Below are 20394 nucleotides of genomic sequence, written 5' to 3'. Positions count from 1 at the left end.
TCCTGGTTGCCCAGTACTGTAAGGTCTTGTTAATCAGACTCTGGTCTGTGTATGGATCCTTATCTTCAGATGACCACTTCTCATGCTTACTACACATCTAGGGCTTACTATCTCCCGGACCCCCTGTGGGCATATGTAAAGGAGAGCCCCATTTACACAGTTACTACTGCTCTGTCATTGCCACTGACTTTCCTAAGGTTCTATTTTTTTTTGTAATAGTATGTGTGTAAGGCAGTGGTTCTCAACCATCCTAAGGCTGCAACCCTTTTTAATACAGTCCCTCATGTTGGGGTGACCCCCCAACGACAAAATCATTTTCATTGCTACTTCATAACTGTAATGTTCCTACTGTTATGAATCATAATATAAACATCTGTGTTTTCTGATGGTATTAGGTGACCCTCATGAAAGATTTGTTCCCAAGGGGTTGCGACCCACAGGTTGAGATCCACTGGTTTATGAGGTTGTCTGCATGGTTGTGTGTATATACAAGTTTATATGTACACAGTGTGAACGTATATAGAGGCTGACCTTTTTATTTTTTAAAGACAGGGTTTATGGCTGGGAACTGGGGTTCACTGAATAGTCTAGACCATCTGCCTCCCCTGTGCCAGGGTGATGGGTGCACGTTTTTTTTTTACATGGGCACTGGTGACTAAACGCACATCTTCACGTTTGTCACAGACATTTTACTAGCTGAGCCATTTCTCCAGTCCCCAAGTTTTCCAGAAGCCCAGGGACACCTGTCTTATTCACACTGCACCCTGGCATCTAGACCCTGGTAGAGACATTCAGTATATGACATCTGGTCTTCACTGAGGAAATGAATGAGATGAAAGAAAATGCAGCCAACATCCCAGTGTTTTCCACACCAGCCACGTCCACGCGGCTGCAGAGCCACCTGCCTCTCTTCCACGTGATGGCGGGTTTGGGAGCCCCAGACACCTCACACCTCAGGACAGCTGTCATCCCGTCAGTCACTGTGGTGTCCACTGGACGCTGGGTGAAGGCAGGAGCAATATCTGTAGAGAGAAGTTAACAATGAACTGTGGCTCGGCTCTGACAAGCCTGCCTGGGAATCCGTGCAGGTCTTGCAGGACCAATCAGAGGGAAAAGGTGCTAACTATGTCAAAAACCAGTAGTCATTCTGGAGTGGTTCCTGCCCTGTGCCACTAAATCACCCGTCCTTGTTTAGCGTCTAGGGAAGTGGATGCCTTTCCCCAAGCCCAAGGATCCAGGAAAGGCGTTTATCTACAGAAACCAACAGGCTTTGCCCTTTAGGCGACAGACTGTATCAAGGACGGGATGTCACGTCCACACTTCCCAGGGACATTCTAAAAGCTGACATACAGATCTAAGAACCCCTGTCCCATGCTGTGGCTCCATTTTGTTCATGGGGAAAGGCGGGCAGTGAGAGGGCCTCACAGTCCCAAGCAAGAGGAAGGAGACAGGCGTGTACTGGAGTAGAATGCAGCCAGTGTTCCAGTGTTCTCCAGATCAGCCACACGACTGCACAGCTCCTGCCTCTCATCCACGTGATGGAGAGGCGGTAGGGGCAGGGGAGTCCATGTACCTCACATACACTCCCATTCACTCCTGCAAGGTTACGCCCTCTGTGCTAAGGAGCTGTGGCTCAGACCATGCCCCTCAAAGTCTACAGCATCGACTACCAGGCCCTTCATAGAGAAACAAATAGACAGCAAACAAAGTCAAACTAACTGGTCAGTCTGCATCAGAGCACCCTGGCCATAGCTGCAAGGTGGGTTCTAAACAATCCTAATGGATGCAAACTCAGCTTCTGGCTTAAACACCCAATATTATTGCAGCTGCCTGGAGCAAGATGGGTTTCCGGTGCTCTGCAGTGGAGGGCAAGTGTGGCTGCCTGATAGGGTCAGGGACAGTGACCTCCCAAATTTACCAAAATACACGTGTGCATTTCAAGGACTTAGCTGTCTCTTCACAAGCCGCAGGGAGCCACCAGTCCCACGTGTGCGCACACACCAACATGCCCACTCCCCTCCCCTCTCCCCCCCACGGCCACACTCCCCACGGTGCTCACACCTGCGATATCAGCACTTTGCCTCCAAAAAAGGGCAAACTTGAAAGGTGCAATTCCATAGCTACTAAATTCTACTTCATTTCAGAAGAACAATGTTACGGCTGTGGGAGATTAGAAAGCAAACCCGCAGATACAGTGAGAGCCTGTACTTTTATTTTATTTTTCAAAGACAGGGTGCCAAGGTATTTCTGCTAATGGGATAATAAAAGAAACCCACAAAAGAACTATAATTGTTCAATAAAACTAAAGTAGAGAATGAATATTTTTTAAAACAGAAGAAAAAGATCAAAAGGAAAAGATTAGGAGTGAGCTATATACTGGATAGTCTTTCTCATTCTGTCCAGGGGAGACAGAAATGTTTTTTTACTTGTCTAAAAAGGAAGTTTTTTTTTCTTAAAATAAAAAGCAAGGCCCCCAGGCTTGCCTAGGTCACAGTTCTCCTTAGCTCAGCCCTCATCACAGGCGTCTGTCCCTTTGTCACCCCAGGAGCCGACAGGACGCTCCCCCGCTGTGTACTGGGGCAGAGTGGGCAGCTCTGACAGGAAAGCTGGCCATGCTGGTATGTGTTACTCACTGGTCACATCCAGGTAGGTGTTAGTCTGGATCTCCCCTCCTTCATTACTGGCAAAGCACTGGAAGATTCCGGAGTCTTCTGGACTCAGCTTCTGGATATGCAGGCCTCCGCTGGGAAGCACTTTGTACCTCGGGTTCTGGAGCTTGCTCACAGGGACAGCATCTTTGTACCACTGGAGGGTGGGAAGAGGAACCCCTGAAGAGGAATAGAGGGAAACATTACACCCCAGGAGCTCTCTGTAGGAGGGTGAAGGCGAAATGGCTTTAGAGGCCTATATGGCAACCTTCTCACGCCATAGCCTATTAGGGACACTTCCCTCACCTCACATGGAGAAACCCACACTGAGAGTTCTGAAGAGGAAGAAGGAATCAGCAAGGGCCATGGCCCCCAGGTTTGCACTCACTTAGAAAGATTTTAACTGTAATTGCCCTTGAGTTCAGGCCAGAGTTGATAGTTCTGATTCTGTCCCTGCTAGGAAGGCTAGTCCAGGGTCGTTGGCAGTTTCTATAGTGGGTTGACTGACACCGTGAATGTGGGTGACACTGTCCCACGGGAGGACGGAAATAAAAGGAGAAAGTAAGCCAGGCGGTGGTGGCACAGGCCTTTAATCCCAGCATGTGGGATCTCTGTGAGTTTGAGAGAGGCAGGTGGATCTCTGTGGGTTCGAGGCCAGCCTGGTCTACAGAGCGAGTTACAGGACGGCAAAAAAAAACAAAAAACAGAAAACAAAACAGAGTTCAGCACCAGCATCCATCTCTCTCTGCTTCCTGACTGTGGATGTCATGTGACCACGGTGCTCCTTGTGCCCTGCACCCCTTCCCTGCCACGATGGACTGTACCCCCACACTGAAAGCCAGTGCACTGATCTGGTAGTCACAGCCATGAAACAAGTCACTAATACAACGGGAAAGTTTAGAACATGACCTCAAAGGCTGTGAAGATTTGACAGGTTGGTCTGGAAAACTCCTGCCATGCACATACATGGCAAGGGCTCTGGATAGCGTCAGCACTTATGATCACAACCAACAGCAAAGCTGTGGGCCATGAGGAATCTTCCATGAGCCCATGGTTGTGGGTGACCTCAAGGCAAGTCTAGATTGCTGGAGGAGTGACTTCAAAGCCCTGGAGAGACCCTGATTAAAGGGGGTGGGGACATCTGAGGAATGTATGCCCACCTAGGAGACACTGAAAAAGTTGCTTTGTCCCTAAGACCTACATGAGTACAGCAAGAAGGGGGTGCACAAGGCCCAGCACCTGTACCCCAAGGTACATGGCTGGGTGCTAGACTAGAAGGACTAGGGAACCAGACAGACTCAGACCTCAGAGTCCTGCCTGCCTAGTTTCCCCTTCCTTGTGTGTTGTATCCCAGTGAGACACAAGGTCTGGCTTTCGTGGTGGACGTTAAGAAAGGTTCACAAGGGCCATCACCTGAGCGGTAGATGGAAGGGACTGCTGTCAGCCTAAGCGCCCGGTGAGGACTTCTGAAGCCCTTCTCCTCCATGGCAGTGGTCAGTTCACACAGCTCAGGGCTGATCACTATGGCTCTGCATTGTCTGGGGGCAGCCCAGTCCTGAGCAGGGAACCCTTGGGCCCTCTGCCAGCAGCTTCTATGCAGGGCTAGGTTCCCTGGGGGGATCTCTCTGACCTTCCTGGAGTCCAAGAGGCCCACAACCACCCAGAGTGAACTAAGTGTGCAAAGAGGCTCCATGGAGAATCCATGCAAACCCACAAGATGCAACAAACCCCAGAAATACACTGGGCATAGAAACCTGATGAGATACTAAGATTTAGTTCTAGAGTTTAGGTGCTTTTGTTCCTTAATTTCCCTAAATACATTTTTAAAATATTTATTTATTTATTTATTTATTTATTATGTATACAATATTCTGCCTGTGTGTATGTCTGCAGGCCAGAAGAAGGCACCAGACCCCATTACAGATGGTTGTGAGCCACCATGTGGTTGCTGGGAATTAAACTCAGGACCTTTGGTAGAGCAGGCAATGCTCTTAACCCCTGAGCATACACTTTTTTTGTTGGGTTTGAGCCAAACCAAACCAAAACAAAACTTGCTATGTAGCCCAGGTTGGCCTTGAACTCTTGACCTTCTTGTTTCAGGCTCCTGAATGCTGGGATTACAGGCCTGTGCCTCCAGGCCTGGCACCATAAAATGAATTGAAGTTTTAAATCTCATTTTAAAATCTCATTTTGCTGAGATTCTCTAAGGTTTACTCAGACCCCTGACTCAGTCTCGGTGTACGTGGGTGTAGACGGTCCATTTGGATGAATAGAGCTGATGTTGGGAGCCTTTCCAGATGATGTGTTCTCAGGCAGTTCTTCCCCTTAATTACGTTTCCTGTCACCTCTCATAAAATCAGGACAACTTTTTAAAATCCATTTCAAGGTAAAAGCATATGCAATTCATGTAAGATCTCATAATGGTGAATACATGATGTTGCTCTCACGGGAAACTCCTCCCCAGTCCCCATGCAGTTGGCTACATTGCCAGAGTTAGCTAGAAACCACATGATGGCAGAGGAATGTAGGAGGGCCCGCTCGATACACAGTTACAAGTCTATGCTTAACAGTTTACCCGGCAGAAATTCTGCAAGAAGAGAGGGGCCCCCTGTCAGGAAGAATGTCAGGAAGAATGTCAGGATTGCCACTTACTGAAAAATAATAGTTACTACATGGGAGGGTGGGAGGGTTTCTACTGGGGGGCATTTCGTGTCAGATGGGAACTGTATGCCCTGCAGTAGTCGAGAATGTACTTATTTCTGAAATAGAAATGCTGCCCAGCTTCTGGCATGCAGAGCTAAGCTTTAGGGGCTGCTGTGGCATGAGGAGGAGAACGAGGCCACACAAGAGAAGGCTCTCCACTCAACATCTGTGCCGTTCCTCTCTCAGCCTCCTCCGTGGCTGTGCGAATGGAGCTGGATCTGGGGAGAACGGAAACACAGCGTGTTTAGGAGTGACTGTGACGAGGGGACCTGGAGTGGGAACCGGAGGCTGCAGGCTCTTTGGCGAAGGGCACGTCTGACCTAAACCACTGGAAGAGACTCCTGGTCAGAGACGACTCTGTGTTCACCAGGAACTGCTGAGCACCACAGGCCTCCAGTTTCTGAACTGAAGAGTGGGGTGGATATAGTTGAACACAGGTGTGGCCTGCCCTCCTGCTCTAAGTCCTCAGCATTAGCTCTCGAGGGTAGCCGAGCGTCATGGCAGGCACATGTGCCGAGGCCATTGGCTGGGTCTTGGACTGTTCTGCATCGTCCCATGACCCCAGTATTTGGTGAGCAGGTTCTATATGCCAGACGCCTGGTGACAATTTTCCAAACCCTGTCTTGTTTAATCCTGGAGGCTCTGAGCATAATACTTAACTGTGCTTTCTCTGAAGCCAGGTTCCGATAGTCAATAGTATATATGGGAACCGTATGCCCTGCAGTAGTCGAGAATGTGCTTCTTAGGAAACTGCTGGCGTGAAAGCTAAACCAGTCTGGTATTTTTTTTATAAGGTGCCTTTAAAGCTCATTAGCGAGCTTCGGACAAGCAGGAGCACTTGCCCCCTGCTTCCCTAGCTAGCTGCAGACACCTGCTTGCCCAGGTGCTCTCGGTTCATCCTATGGCTGGAAAGTCACAGGCAATGATCAGCTACGTGACTAAACCTCAGAAAAGGAGGGAGTCTCCAGCCCCAGGACATACATTAGATAAAAGCTTTTCATCCTGAACCAATTGGATAGGGAATTTAGGGCATCTTTTTTTCCTGCCTTTTCTATAGGCTGAGGCTAGACTTTGCAAGGTCATAAAATGAACTGCTTCACTCTCCCTACTCGGGGTCCCCAGCGCTCTCATTATGAAGCAAGGGCCATTGTTTCTCACCAAAGCAAGGTTTCCCTCCCAGTGCTGAGTGGGTGGGAGAAACTGTGCTTATGATGCCAGGTCCAAATAGACAGGAAGAGAGCCTTTTTATCTATATGGGTCTTGGCAAGGGATTGCTTTGTAAAGCCCATGTCATGTGTGCGTACATGCATGCGTGTGTGTGTGTGTGTGTGTGAACATGGGGGCGGGAAGTTATCTGTAACTGCCTGTGTAACCACATAGTAAAGTTATGGACAGGGTAATGGGTACAATGAGCCACAGGAAGGAGGGACAATGACATGTGGAACAGGAGAGCTGCCTCAGAGCTAAAAGGACAGAAAGGCTGGAAAAGTTCCCATTCCAAAAAACAAACAAATAAACAAAAACCCATCATGATAGGGCCCTGGCACGTGACTTAGCTAGCAGAGTGCTTGTCTAGTATGCAGGAGTCTCTTGAGTTCCCTCCCCGGCACTGCATAAATCAGTCTAGGTGGTGTGATACCTAGATTCCCGGCACTTAGGAGGTGAGAGGTGGATGAGGGAAAACTAGGTGCTCAAGGTCATCCTGGGCTACTAGCAAGTTTGAGGCCAGGCTAGGTTATATAAGAGTCTATCTCAAAATTTAATTAATTAATTGTCTAATTAATTAACTAATATTAAAAGCACCCTCCTTTTCTGTAGGTTGCATGGATGTGGCGCCCAGTCCTTTTCACCCGGTGGATAGAGAGAGGTCTCTTGAGAGCCACGGTCTTAGACCCATATACTCTGGGGAACCCAGTTACCAAGGGAAGCTACAGGGTCTGCTGATTCTGCTGTCTTTGGGGCAGACAAAAGGAAAGGCCTTCCTTCTCATCTTCCTTCTTCTGGAGCCCTGGATTGATCTACTGACAAAGAAGCAAGATCTGCACAATGGCGACTTCCTTCAGAAAAGTCACAGACTAGCTATTGAGTCCTAGTATCCAGTGTCCCCAACCTTGATGGCCGCTGTCCTCCCGGAAGGATTTAAAAACCCCCCTGGAAATCCCCATCTGGTACTCCCATACTCACCCATGGCTCGACACGGGATGTCCACAGTTTCTTCCACTTCTCCTAAAATCCGACTCTCCGGCTCAGCAGTGAAATATGGTGACTCTTTAAACAAGGAAAAGAAAATGGCCCCTAAGTAAAGGAGTGCTGTTGTCCGAATGGGAAATGTCCTCCCTGGGCACACGTTTGAACTCTTGATCCCCAGACGGCGGCACTGTGGAGGGAGGTTGTGGAACTTGTAAGAAGTGGGACCCTGCTGGAGGAAGTGAGCCCCTGGGGATGGGCTTGAGGCTCTGTAGCCGGACCCCACTTTCCACTTATTCTTTGCTTCCAGAGTGTGGATGCCAGGTGAACAGCCAGCCTTCTGCTCTGGCCACCGTGCCTTCCATGCCTGTCGGCATTGCTTCCCCATCACGATGGACCACGTCCTTCTGGACCTGCGAGACAACAGTCAACCCTTCCTCCTTTCAGCTGCCTTTGTCAGGCTGTTCAATCATAACGGCAACAAAGTGACCAACACAAGAAGGATGTCAAGGACCACAGTGGGGTCTGTCTGTCTGTCTCTGTCTGTCTCTCTTGCATGTGTGCACTCTCTCGCGTGTGTGTGCGTGTGTGTGCATGTGTGTGTGCGCGCGTGCATGCGCAGGCCAGACATCAATGTCAGGTGTCTTCTTCAACGGCTCCTCTCTTTATTTTTTGAGACAGGGTCTTCACTCAGTCTGAAGCGCACCCACTTTAGCTAGACTGGGCTCCTCATGTCTTACCTTCCTCCACCCCATCACGAAGCTCACAGGTGCACACTGCCATGCCTGGCTTTTTATTTGAGTGCTGGGGGCCTGAACTCAGGTCCTCAGAAGGTGCAGCAAGGACTTCACGGACCAAGTCATCTCCCCAGTTCCACATCTGAGATCTTACATCTTTTTTTCTAAACATGTCATCATCAGTCACCACCACCCTCACAAACTCAAATTTGGGGAGCAGCAGGCAAAGGCGATTTATATTCCAAGGTTTCAGAAAGCAAATTACCACTCAGGGCGATGGGCTACTTCTCAGTTTATGAGCTTGAAATCATGGAATATCTTAATTCACGTTTTCGAAAGGGCATCCCAAGAGCTTTGTAAAGGTGTATTTACAGCACGGTACTTTACAGGCACGTTCGTTTCCATCTCTAAACTAAACACCAGCGCGAAGCGTGTTGAATAGCCCCATAACAAGGGGCCAGGCCCATAGCAAGGAACAGTGCAGCCTATTAACTTAGTATTTTTTTTTAAGTCTTAGCAGTTCTCTGCCAAAACATAAGTTTAATATGTCGATTGAATGCAAAACAGTGGTGGTGAAGGGGTGGAGGAAGGGTGGGGGGGGTGGAGGAGGGGTGGGAGAGGGATGGGGGAGGGGTGGAGGAGAGGTGGGGAGGGGTGGGAGAGGGATGGGAGTATGGGTCCAGAGACTCTCATCCATCCTTAGCAGAGAGGCAAACTCCCGAGCAGTTCTGTTCTGTAGACGCTCCCCTTGCGTGGGCCACAGGAAACAGTGGCTGTATCAGACAATGGTTTCCTGGGACAGTAAATTGCAATATTTCCCGCAGTTTATTCAGCAGAATTCAGCAGAGGCATGGCCGGGCTCAGGGGCATTAAGGCAGCAGTGGTACTTCATTATCACGGTGACAAAGGCCCTTGTGTTCACTTTCTGCGTGATAATTAATTTCTGGAGACATCTCCTTTTCATTGTAATAGTGTTAAATGTGGATAATAAGGCTTGGCGTGCCTCCCGTACTGACCACTTCTTAGAAAAAAAATAGGGTGGGACCTAAAATGTGTGTGTGTGTGGGGGGGGGGTGGAGATGAAAACATACCAGTTCAAAGGAAAAAAAAAAAAAGGACTAAAGGCTTCTGAATGGACAGAACGTGGGTATCAACTCTGCAATTACTTGGACCTCTTGAGCAGAAGCATCTGCCTCAACTACTTGCCTGCACTGTGGAGACGGCTGTGGATTCACTAGGCGGGAGCAGAACCCTCTGACATGGGGTCTTGTGTGTATAGACTGGACTTGGAGGCACGCTGTTAATATTTAAAGCCTTCGCTTTCCTAGCTGGTCTTTGCACACACACATATTCCCCGCTCAGCCGTGTCTCTCTAATCAATACTAACGCTAGCAGCGCTATTTATGTTCCAACTCCACAGCGGTGCAGCCTGGCAAGGACCTTAGGCACAGGTCATGGCCCGTATTCATCAGTGGACGCGAAAGTCAATAGCTACCATCATGGTGCTGATGAAAGGCATGCGAGGGCAAAGGGGGAAAATTAAGTTAAATATCAACATTTGCTCATGATTAATTACAGTTTCCATTTCCTCAGTCAAACATCCTATTTTTAGGTAACGGTGAAGTTCCAAGCCAAAAATACAGAAAAAGTTCATGTATCCTTTCCTGGATTTACCCTGTGGAACTCTGTCCTCATAGGATAACAACTATAATCATCTTCAGCAAAACGACTTCCCCAAGAGACGCTCATACGCCTATTAACATTCCCTAGTAGAAGGAGGAGGCAGGTAAGGTCATTAGACCCTTAACTGAGACTCCATCACTCCTTCCGGCACCTCCCAGCCATCTGCATGTAATTCTGCTCCAGCTGAACATGGCCTCCTGGTTGTGGGAGGCGCTAGAGTACAGAGAGTGTGGAAAGTTAATTGAAGTGGGGACTCCATCTGTGTGGCGGTGGGGGCCTTGTCATCCACACTAGAATGCTTTTTGGTGAGGTGGCTACTTTGGGGGCAACCATGGTCCTGTAAGTGACCTCTCACCCATACCTTGAAAGTAATCCCCATAGACTTGCAAACTCACTGGTTCATAAAGCTAGACCTCATCCCAGTATCTGCCTTGGGGTATAGATCTTGCTTATGTCTTCCTAGGTCTAGATCAACAATCACACCACTGATCATGCCTTCCTAAACTAAGTCTGATCACCTCTAGGCTGTCACTCATGTGATCAACAGATTTGATCTTCACTGCCCCTTCAGGCTTCTGCTTGTGTGTGCATGCACAATGTGTTCAGTCCCATGCAGGTCATGTGTCTATACTGCCCTGGAATGCAGAATGGTCCTTCATCCTGAAGATGCTCTCCATCCCTAACCCCTGTGTCTGGTCCAGGGCCAACCCCCTACTTTTGTTAGACTTTCATTTCAAAAATGTTATGTGAACAGTTATGCTGCATGTCACCTTGGAAGTGGCTGTCCTCCCGCCATGTAATTCCCTCAGGATGTGTCCAAGAGGACACACTTGAGAGTATATACCAGTCCCATGGATGCCCAGCACCTCCAGGGCCACAGTACCTTCTCCAGTGTGGTGGTCTGAATGAGAATTCCCCCTCCCTATGAGCTCATGTATTTGAATACTTGATCCCCATTTGATGGCACCGTTTGGGAAGAATTAGGAGGTGTGTTTTCGTTAGAGAAGGTGAGTCACTGAGGGCTGACTTTGAGGTTTCCAAAGCCTTCATCACCGATTAGTTTCTCTGTCTCATGGTTTTGGATTAGGATGTAAGCACTCAGCTACTCCTCCAGTGCCATGCCTATCTGCCTGCCACCATGCTCCTGTCAATGACCTCACCCTCTGAAATTGCAAATCCCCCCAAACTCTTTCTTTTATAAGTTGCCTTGGTCATGGTGTCTTTTCACGGTAATGAAAAATTTACCCAGAAACCCAGATGTCATTTATAGTCTCAGCTTCCTAGGACTGTGCGGTGGCACCTGGCTGAGGATGGAGACAAAGAGTCTACGCAGTGTTCCTGGGGACGGATGCACCTCACCCCCAGCAGAAGCCAGGCAGCTGTGGTGCACACCTCACAGCTGGGCAGATGTGTTCCCCCACTTTACAGCACCTCCCTCATGAATGTGGGAAAGGTACCAGGAAACTGGGACCCTTCGGGGCAGCCTGGTGCACCTTGTTCCTGGAAACCTGCCAGGTAGGTGAGGTGACAGGCCAGTTGTCACGGTGACACAGACTTCTTCTCTGTCACACACAAGCCATAGTCTCTCTCTGTATGTCCTTCACACCAACCCAATTCAAAGGGGGCTCACAAGGGTCTTCCCCAACCCGTGACTGCTTGTTTCCACAAAGTCTGTGGGGAGCGCAGAGTGGGGCATTCGCTAGGCCTGCAGCTGTGAGAACTTCCATCTGAGCCACGGGGGACACTCTGAGAACAGTCATCTAAAGCACATGCCTTTTTACCACTCCATCGTCCAAGGGCACTGGGCAAGCCTATGTCTTGGCAAATGGGAGACTTTTTGAGAGTGAGTGCCCAGCTGGCACAGGTCTGTACTGGAGCATTAACTATTGATAACCCAGGGATTGAAATGGACACTTCCATCCTCAGAAATAAGATAAAAGTATCAGAAGAGTCTCATGCCCTGCGTGAGCCCAGAGCCAAGACAAAGCCAGCATGGGCTGAGTGTCCTACAGATAGCCCAACTACAGTAATCAGAACCAGAGTTAGGGTCCTCCCTAGGTAGCCACAAACTGGGGCCTTGGATGAATTCCTCTACTCCAGCTCAACAGGGGCTTGAAGCACGGGTTCCAGTGGAGGTGGTCAATGCATACCCAGGCCGTGTTGTACAGCCCTTGGGCTTGGTAGTGGATTCAGTCTCAGTTCCAGGCTTGTTATACTCATACATTTCCCACATGGGCTTCCCCTCCCTCTAGGAGGCTCAGTTCCTGTACTATTCTGTGTCATTGGCTTCAGTCACTGTACACATTGGGTGCCTTGTCCACGGTAGTGGGCAGGAAGAACGGTCTCCAGGGATATCTACACCAGATCCCCTGGAACCTATACATTCTATATGTGGCATGATGAGCTCTGCAGATGGGATGAAGGTCATCAATCTTAAAATGGGAAGAGTGGGAGAGCAGGGTTAGCTAATGGTGCTAGCCCTTATGGTGGAGAACTTTCTCTATGAGGAATCAGGAGAGGCAAGAGGCCTGGCAAAGATTTGAAGAGGGAAGGAATGGAGGAAGGGAGGAGAAAAAATGGGAAGAGTGAGGAGTATGGAAGAAGGGGAAGGAAAAGAGAAAGACAGATGGTAGCAAGGGGATGGGTGAGGGAAGGGTAGGTGGGGGTGAAGGAGGAATCAAGGGGTGAGGGAAGAAGAAGAGAGAGGGACTAGACACTTTTGTGTAGGGACATAAACACCTATTAGGTGCTCGGTGTCAGCTGCAGAATGGCTGCTCATCTGTGACACTGAATCACTCACTACGAGTGGTTTTGTTCTAAAATAGAGTATCTGGATTTCAGAGAGATCTGTGTACAGAGAATTGGAATAGTTTTGCAAGAAACACACAGGTTCTCTGTAATGGTCACTATGGTGGTCAATCTTCATCGTCAGTTTTAGAATCACCATGGAGACACACCTCTGGGAGTGTCTGAGGATGCTTCCAGAAAGGTTTAACTGAGGAGGGATGCAGCAGCCCCTTCCTACGTGGGCTGCACCATTCCCTAGGCTGGACTAGATAAAAAGGAGAAAGTGAGCACCAGCGTCCATCTCTCTCTGCTTCCTGACTGTGGTTGCCATGTGACCAGCTCCTCACCATTCCGCCATGCTTTCCCCGCCATGATGGACTGTTCCTCAGAACTGTGAGTGAAAGAATACCCCCTTCCTTATGTTACTGCTGTCAGGTTTTATAAAATCACAACAATGAGAACAGTCACTAATGCAATCACTCTCCACTCCTGGTACCAGGGTGGGTGTGAGGAGCTCTGTGGACACTGGGGAGTGCAGTGGGCACAGACCAGCTGCGGTTCCTGCAGGACATGCTGAATCTGTCAGTCATCAGGGAAAGATGTACAATTATTCCCCCACAGTGATCCGAGGTGGCTATAACTGGTAAGAGCCGCTGCCCTGGTTTCATTTCTATTACTGTGATAAAATACCCTGACCAAAAGCACTTTCGGGGAGACTGGGTCCACGTTAGCGCACAGTGCCAGGCTGCAGACCATCACAGCAGGAAGAACAGGTGATAGAGACTTAAGACAGCCAGTTGTATCTCATCTTCAGTCAAGACCAGAAACCGTGATTGCATGTGTGCTTGCTTGGCTTGCTTTCTCCACAGTCCAGGGCTCAAAGCCAAGGAAAAGTGCTGGCCACTTTCAGGATGGGTCTTCCTACATCAATTAATTTGATTAAGGCAGTCCCTCGCAGACATGCCCACAGGCCAACCTGCGCTAGACAGTCCCTCACTGACACTCCTTCTAGGGGCTCCTAGATTGGGTCACATTGACAGTCAAAGCTAACTATCAGAGTCGCCATCCTTTATTTATCATGAAGAAAGCACCGGCGCTTCCATGGATATCAAGAACACCCTGGCTCTTAGTGTGGAACGAGTGTGATGTGTGCACTCACTAAAGTGAGGTGTGCACTCATTAGTGTGACGTGCACACTCTCATAGCAGCACCATGCAGCATATGCTATGACAGAGCATGCCAACGGCACATGAAGTCATCCTTTCAGCTCTTCTGCAGTGATCTTACTCCATTGCCTCTTCATTCTGTGGACTAGTAGCCTTATCTACCACTTCCCCATGCCAAGGATTGGGACCAAGGTCAACAATACCAACGACTCCCATTAAAGTCAGTTACCAGTGCAGCCAGAAGGAAGCCCTAAAGCCTACACTTAGACCTCCCTGTCACATACCTTGCTACCATGTGCCAATTGCTACAGAGCATAGCTGAGACTCTTGTAGTGACGTCTAGGGAGGTTCTCAAGGGACACCTAGTCTTAATGACAGGTAAGCTTGCCAGAAACTGAAGGGTGGACATCCAAGGTCAGTCACAGACAGTTGCTCAAAGCCGGAGACACAGCCAAGTCTAGGGTCTGCCTCCACCAAAGCAGGGCATGGTCTCCCTGGTCTAGAGTGGCATTGGCTGCGCACAGCACCGTAGAGCCCACAGTCCACCAGCAGATTCGGGGGTAGGGTTTTTCCCTGATAGCCTCACCAGCGTTTCCCACCCACCATGGTAGGCAAATTTGGTTTCTATTCCCAGAAGATGCCACCAAGAAGGAGAAGCTGGTGGTGCTGGTGTGGTCACGCACCACAGGGAGGCAGGGGCCATGTGACACAGCAGCCTCTGAGCGTCAGAGCAGTGCTGTGGTGTCTCACCAGCTAGGTCAGGAGTAGAAGAGGTCAGGCACAGGGACAGCACAGCAGGACAACTGAGCAGTGAGGAGGTAGGGGGACAGGGCTCTGGGCTCTGCAGGGTGGGCACCAGGCACCTCCAGGGATCAGAGCTTGGATTGCTGTTTAGACTACAGGAATTGAGCAATCCAACTAGAAGCTGACAGGCAGCGTAAACAGCCGCCGCCGCCGCCTGTCTGGTCTCATCAGTGTGAAACACACGTAATTGGAAGGCGATTCCTTTCTGCTCTCATTCATCTGCATGCTCATATCAATAGCTCACTCCCAGTTCTGCTGGTGACAGGCTGGGACATTGGTCACACTTCCCCAGAATCCCTCCCCGATGGGGCAGCCAGGCTTGGGAACAATCTCTGAGTCCTTTGAATCAACAGAGATACTTTCTTCAGGGTTTCTCCAGTGCGACCCAACCACAAAGTTCCACCTGTCACAACTTCTAAACAAAAGGGGCTTCAAGTCAACCCTTTCGAGATAGGAAGCCTTGGGGCTGACGGGCAACTCTGGGGAAAGCTTGCCGCATGAGCACGGGGGCCTGAGTTTGCAACCTTGGCATACATGTAAAAAGATGGGGCATGCTATCATGCGCCTATAACTCTAGCACTGGTGAGTGGGGTAGGAAGAGACAGGAGGAGCCCTGGAACCTGATGGACAGCCAGTCTAGATGAATTGCTGAGTTACAGGTTCTGTGAGAGACCCTGCCTCAAAGCACAAGGCAGATGGACCGGCGAGATGGCTCAGGGGTTAAGAGTGTGTTAACAAGCACACCGGGGTTCAGTCCCAGGCACCCACATCAGGAGGCTCACACTTGCCTTTGACTCCACTTCCAGGGGATCTGACACTCTCTTTAGACCTATGCAGGCAGGTTTACACACACACACACACACACACACACACACATACCTATTTTTTTAATCTCAAAAATGGGGTCGAGGGTGATTGAGGAAGTTAGTCGATGTCAACACATATGAACATGTACACACACATACACACATATAAACACAAAAGAGTGGAAGTCTGTTCCTGTACCTTTATAAGTCATAACATGAGTTATGATGAGTGCTGAGCACAGAAACCCATTCTGTGATGAATTTGATATCAAAGTTAGGATGATAGATTTAAATACTTGAGGAAGGAATGGTGATGGAGACAAACATTTGAGTTTATAGGGAGATAAATTTTCTCTCTTGTTTAAATTACCTTAAAATGTTTTTAACACAATACAGTCCTGTCTGCCAGAGATTTACACATCACAAATTTTAATTTTGGTTCAATCTATAATGCGCCGTGCTCAGACGGCCATAGATCAACCTCGATGGAGGTCTCTGCTGAGGGCGGATGTCATTTCCACATCCGTATCTGGCACTGGCAGCTGGAGCAGAGCTCAGATCCTCGGGTGGGATCAGCAGTGATTAGTGACTCTGGTCCGTGGCTCAGGTTCTCTGATCGTTCCCAGGACCTCTTCTGGAGGGGGCTGACAGGCTGCATTTAGCAGAGTCACTCAGAGAGCACGAAGCCCTCTCCTGATGTCTAACAAACACGAGGACGCTCAGGGCAACGGCCTTCTATGCAACACTCCTCGATGCTTGCTAATTCCACCGGAACCTATCTGCTTTTTCTTTTCATATTTCGCAAAATGGCAAACCGCAAAATGTATTACTGAAAGAGCAATTGTTCTGAGAGTTTTTATTCTCTCTCCATTTTCAACCCCTTTCATTTTAGATAGGAGACGGACTGAAGCGGCCTTTGAGGTACCGTCCATCAGCAGTGACTTCCACTGAGGAGTACGGGTCGCCAGGACCGCAGCTGCAGACCTTTTAAGAACAGACTGGTGACTGTGCAGGAAGCTGGGAAAATAAAACGTGGGTACTTTCCTTCCAGTGTAATGCGCCCATGTCATAATCTAGTGCTAAGCTTACAAATCCCTCAGCCACAGCCCGTCATGCTTCCATGGCTCTGATCTCCCAGTATTTAGAGAGAGGGCACTCCAGTGCATTTAGCTTCACCTTTGGCCTGCTTTAAAAAAAAAAAAAAAAGAAAACTATCTCTGTTCTTACCTTTCAGTTCGACCAAAGATAACAGCCAGCACTTTCCAGTTCCTTCTGAGTCAAGGCTGCATGGGCTGACTTCGGAGTACAGACCAAGAGTCGAGGAGACTTAGGGAGAAGTTTGGGGCAAGAGAAAGGCCGGGAGATGCAGGCGATGTCTGCAGTGAGGACTTAGCTCTGTCTCCACCCTCAAGTTTTATGGTGGGAAGTGGTTATGGTTTGAGCATGGAATGTCCTCAATGGGCTCCCATGTTGCAGTGTTTGGTCCCTAGCTGGTGGCGTCATTTTGGGCTACATTGAAACTTTTGGTGGAGTTTGGTTATAGGGCACAGATGTTCAAGGGTTATAATCTAGCTGGAACTTGGGTCTTCAAGATCCCACTGTCACAGATAGACCCAAACCGTCCACCGTGTCTTCCTCATCACGGTGGACTGTATGCCTTGAAACTATAAACCAAAGTTAGGTCTGTCCTGTCCTGAGCTGTTTCTGCCATACGTTCTGTTCAGCGATGAGAGAGGTAAGAAGTACAGCTGTGTCTGGAAGGAACGAGGGACATTCCTACTTTGGCGTTCGAAAGCCAAGCAAACGGGATTAACTTGGAAGGTAAACTCAACCATACTGCCCTTTAGTGCATTAAGAATAAAGTCAGTGGGGGCCCAGGTAGATGGCTCGACTGTAAAAGGTGTGCTCAGCCAAGCCTGACCGCTTGAGTCTGAGTCCCAGGATACAGGGTGGGAGGAGAGAACCCCTACAAGTTATCCTGACCTCCACATGCACCCTGTGGCATATGAGCATCCCCTCCCCAGACACGTACATACAACAAACAGACAAACACATAAATGTAATGAAAAATAAAAGTCAGTGGGGATGGAGGAGATGGCGAAGCCAGTGCCTCATTCACTGCAGACGTAGGAGGACCTGCTGCACCCACATAAAAAGTCAGGCACAGCGGAAGGTCATCTAGAATCCTGGCACTAGGACTGGAGACGGCTGGATCCTGGGAGCTGGCTGGCCAGCTAGCCAAATGGCCAAGCTCGGAGTTCCAGAAAGAGACCCTATCTCCAAAACTAAATTGGAGGGTAGCAGAGGAGAGGAGACACCCGGTGTCTGCCTCTGGCTTGCACGTGTCTGCAGAGGAGGTACGTGTACACATGCACGCACACACACACACACCCAGTCAGCTATCCTGTCTGCCTGGAGCTGTGGGTATGGAGAGGTACCCGAGGTTGCAGCCAGCACCACTGCTGGCCTGCGCATTACCTATGATGGAAAGGAAGGCTCTGGCCCTGGCTGGCTCAAAAGTGCTCCCTCGGAGTGTTGCCTCACACACGTACAGCCCGGTGTCTGCCGACGTTGGGTTGCTGATGGTAAGACGCCTCCCGTAACTGTGCAGTCCGCTTGTGAGTCGAACTCCGTTTCTCTTCCAGTGCACACTCAGCTCCTCCAAGGGCCTGTGAAAGAGCGCAAGAGCGTCGGTGACCATGGTGCTGAATCATGTAGATGGCAGTTATAATAATTTCAGGTCTTCAGCACGAGTTGACAAAGCTAATTCTATAGGAACCATGGCGGGTTGAACAATGGACATTTAAAAATCAATCCAGATACAGCTCCACTCCCTCACGGCTTTCCTCAACGAGACATTATGCTCAAGGGCTATTGAGCAAGGATAGCTAATTGCGGCAGCAATGGACCGTACATGCTAATGATTCCATTTGCCCAGGAAAAGAATGCTTAAAATAAATACTACTAGGGGACCCACAGCTACATGGGAGGTGTGACCATCTAAACTCCAGCCTGGAGTGAACAGGAAGTAAGTAGGCAGGGCATGCCTGGGACTACAAAAGAAAGGGAACTAGTTTTCCTTGGTTGCTTGGGGTGTGGTAGAATATTAATTTAACCAGGCAAAGATGTGTTACATTTTTATGCTGCAGAATATTACTTTAACAGTGTAAAGGTGTGCTACTTTTGTTTCTGCTGCCTTTATTTAATTACGTAAAGTTGTGTTGCATCTGTTCATCTTGCCTATCTAAGGCACCCAATTGGTCTAAGAAAGAGCTGAATGGCCAATAGCTAGGCAAGAGGAAGGATAAGAAGGGCTGTCAGGCAGAGAGAATAAATAGGAGTAGAAATCTAGGCTAGAAATCTAGAAAAAAAGAAGAAGAGAAGAACAAGAGAAGAATGAGGAGAGATACCGTAAGTCAGACATAGAGAAGCAAGCAGTGAAAATAAGATATACAGAAGAAGGTAATAAGCCCGGAGGCAAAAGGTAGATAAAGAGAAACAGGTTAAGTTAAAGGAGTTAGCCAGAAAAATGCCTAAGCTAGACAGAGAATTCACAACTAATAAGTCTTCCATGATTTGGGAGCTGATAGTGGCTTAAAATAAAAAGTCTGGTACCCAGGGGCCTGGTTCAACTTTCCCCCAATAGTTTGGGCCATTGCTGCTGAGATCTCCCCAATACCAGGAGCTAAAATGAAAAGCTCCACCCACTGCAGAGGCAGAGTGAGGCTCCCTGCATCCCCACACGTGTGACATGAAGTGCCCCAGGATAAACGAGCCTGCTGCAATTGGGAGTGTGGGGCTCGTGTGCCATTCTCCATGACTGTCTCTTCACAGGAGGATTCACACATCGGGGTTCTCTCTCTCTCATCTTAGTGTGTGAGCAGACATGTGTGTGTGAGCGCACGCATGTGTGTGCGTGTGCGTGCATGCATGTGTATGTGTATGTAAGCTAGAGGTAGGTCAACGGGGGGTGTCTTTATCACCTTAGCTTTTGAGTCAGGGTCTCTCACTAACCTGCAGCTTGCCGTATAGGCTAGACTGGTTGACCAGCAAACCCCAGGGTTCCTCCTGTCTCTGTCCCTCCAATGCTAGGATTACAGGAGTGAGACGCCACATCCCGCTTTGACGTGGAGTCTAGGGAATTGAACTTGGGTCTTCATGCTTGTGCAACAGGCGCTGTGCTGACTAAGTCATCTCCCTGCCCTCTGGTACAGGCTCTGTGCCCTTTATCAGAACTGCCCAGCTATCAGAAGTACTTTGTATTTTGCACCGGTCCCTCTCTGGAGTATTTGTTTATTCACAGTGAGATGGCATGGGGAGGGGACCCCAAGTCCAGACAGAAAATTCATTTGTGCTCCATCTTCACTTGGCACACTTAGCCCAAAGGGAATCCCCTTGCCTTATTTTTAGTGCACCACTGTTTTGACTGCATCAGACGCATGAGATCAGGTTGGAATTTTCCACCGTGACTTCATGTCATGGCTCAAAGTTCCAGATTTTGAAAGAATTTCAGGGCCTGGGTTTTCAGATGAGGGATGCGTCACCCATGTCCCCACTCCCAGAGCACACCCTGTACCTGGCGTTGGCTATGCACTCCAAGGTAGTCTCACTGGACCCTGCAACCACACTTCTGTTGCCTGGGGCAACCACGATGACAGGGGCCATGGCTTCATGGGTGTCAGTAGCTCCTGCGGCAGAGAAAACAGAACGTCCATGGAACTCACAGAATGGAAGATGGGATGACCGGGAAAAGACAGAAGAAGGACCATGCAAAACCACACCATGAGGAAGCTCAGAACCTCAGGAGCCCTCGAGAGAGCCTGGAGTTTGATATTTTCACATCACCCCTGGCCTCTGTCACACTGTATGAGAT

At 49.1% G+C, this 20394-nt stretch overlaps 1 protein-coding gene across 1 annotated transcript in view; it reads right to left on the bottom strand.

Moving 5' to 3' along the window:
• Sdk1 (sidekick cell adhesion molecule 1) overlaps positions 1-20394 on the bottom strand; it is a 935030-nt gene that overhangs the window by 240841 nt on the left and 673795 nt on the right. The window contains exons 6-10 of the mRNA XM_038345621.1: positions 20098-20209; positions 18000-18190; positions 7536-7619; positions 2634-2828; positions 906-1022 (exon numbers count right to left, since the gene is read on the bottom strand). Coding sequence (XP_038201549.1) covers positions 906-1022; positions 2634-2828; positions 7536-7619; positions 18000-18190; positions 20098-20209 — 699 coding nt within the window. The remainder of the gene's footprint in view (positions 1-905; positions 1023-2633; positions 2829-7535; positions 7620-17999; positions 18191-20097; positions 20210-20394) is intronic.

The sequence above is a fragment of the Arvicola amphibius genome, chromosome 10 (assembly GCF_903992535.2).
Source record: "Arvicola amphibius chromosome 10, mArvAmp1.2, whole genome shotgun sequence".
Classification (NCBI taxonomy): Eukaryota; Metazoa; Chordata; class Mammalia; order Rodentia; family Cricetidae; genus Arvicola; species Arvicola amphibius.
This window is presented reverse-complemented; position numbering and strand designations above follow the sequence as displayed.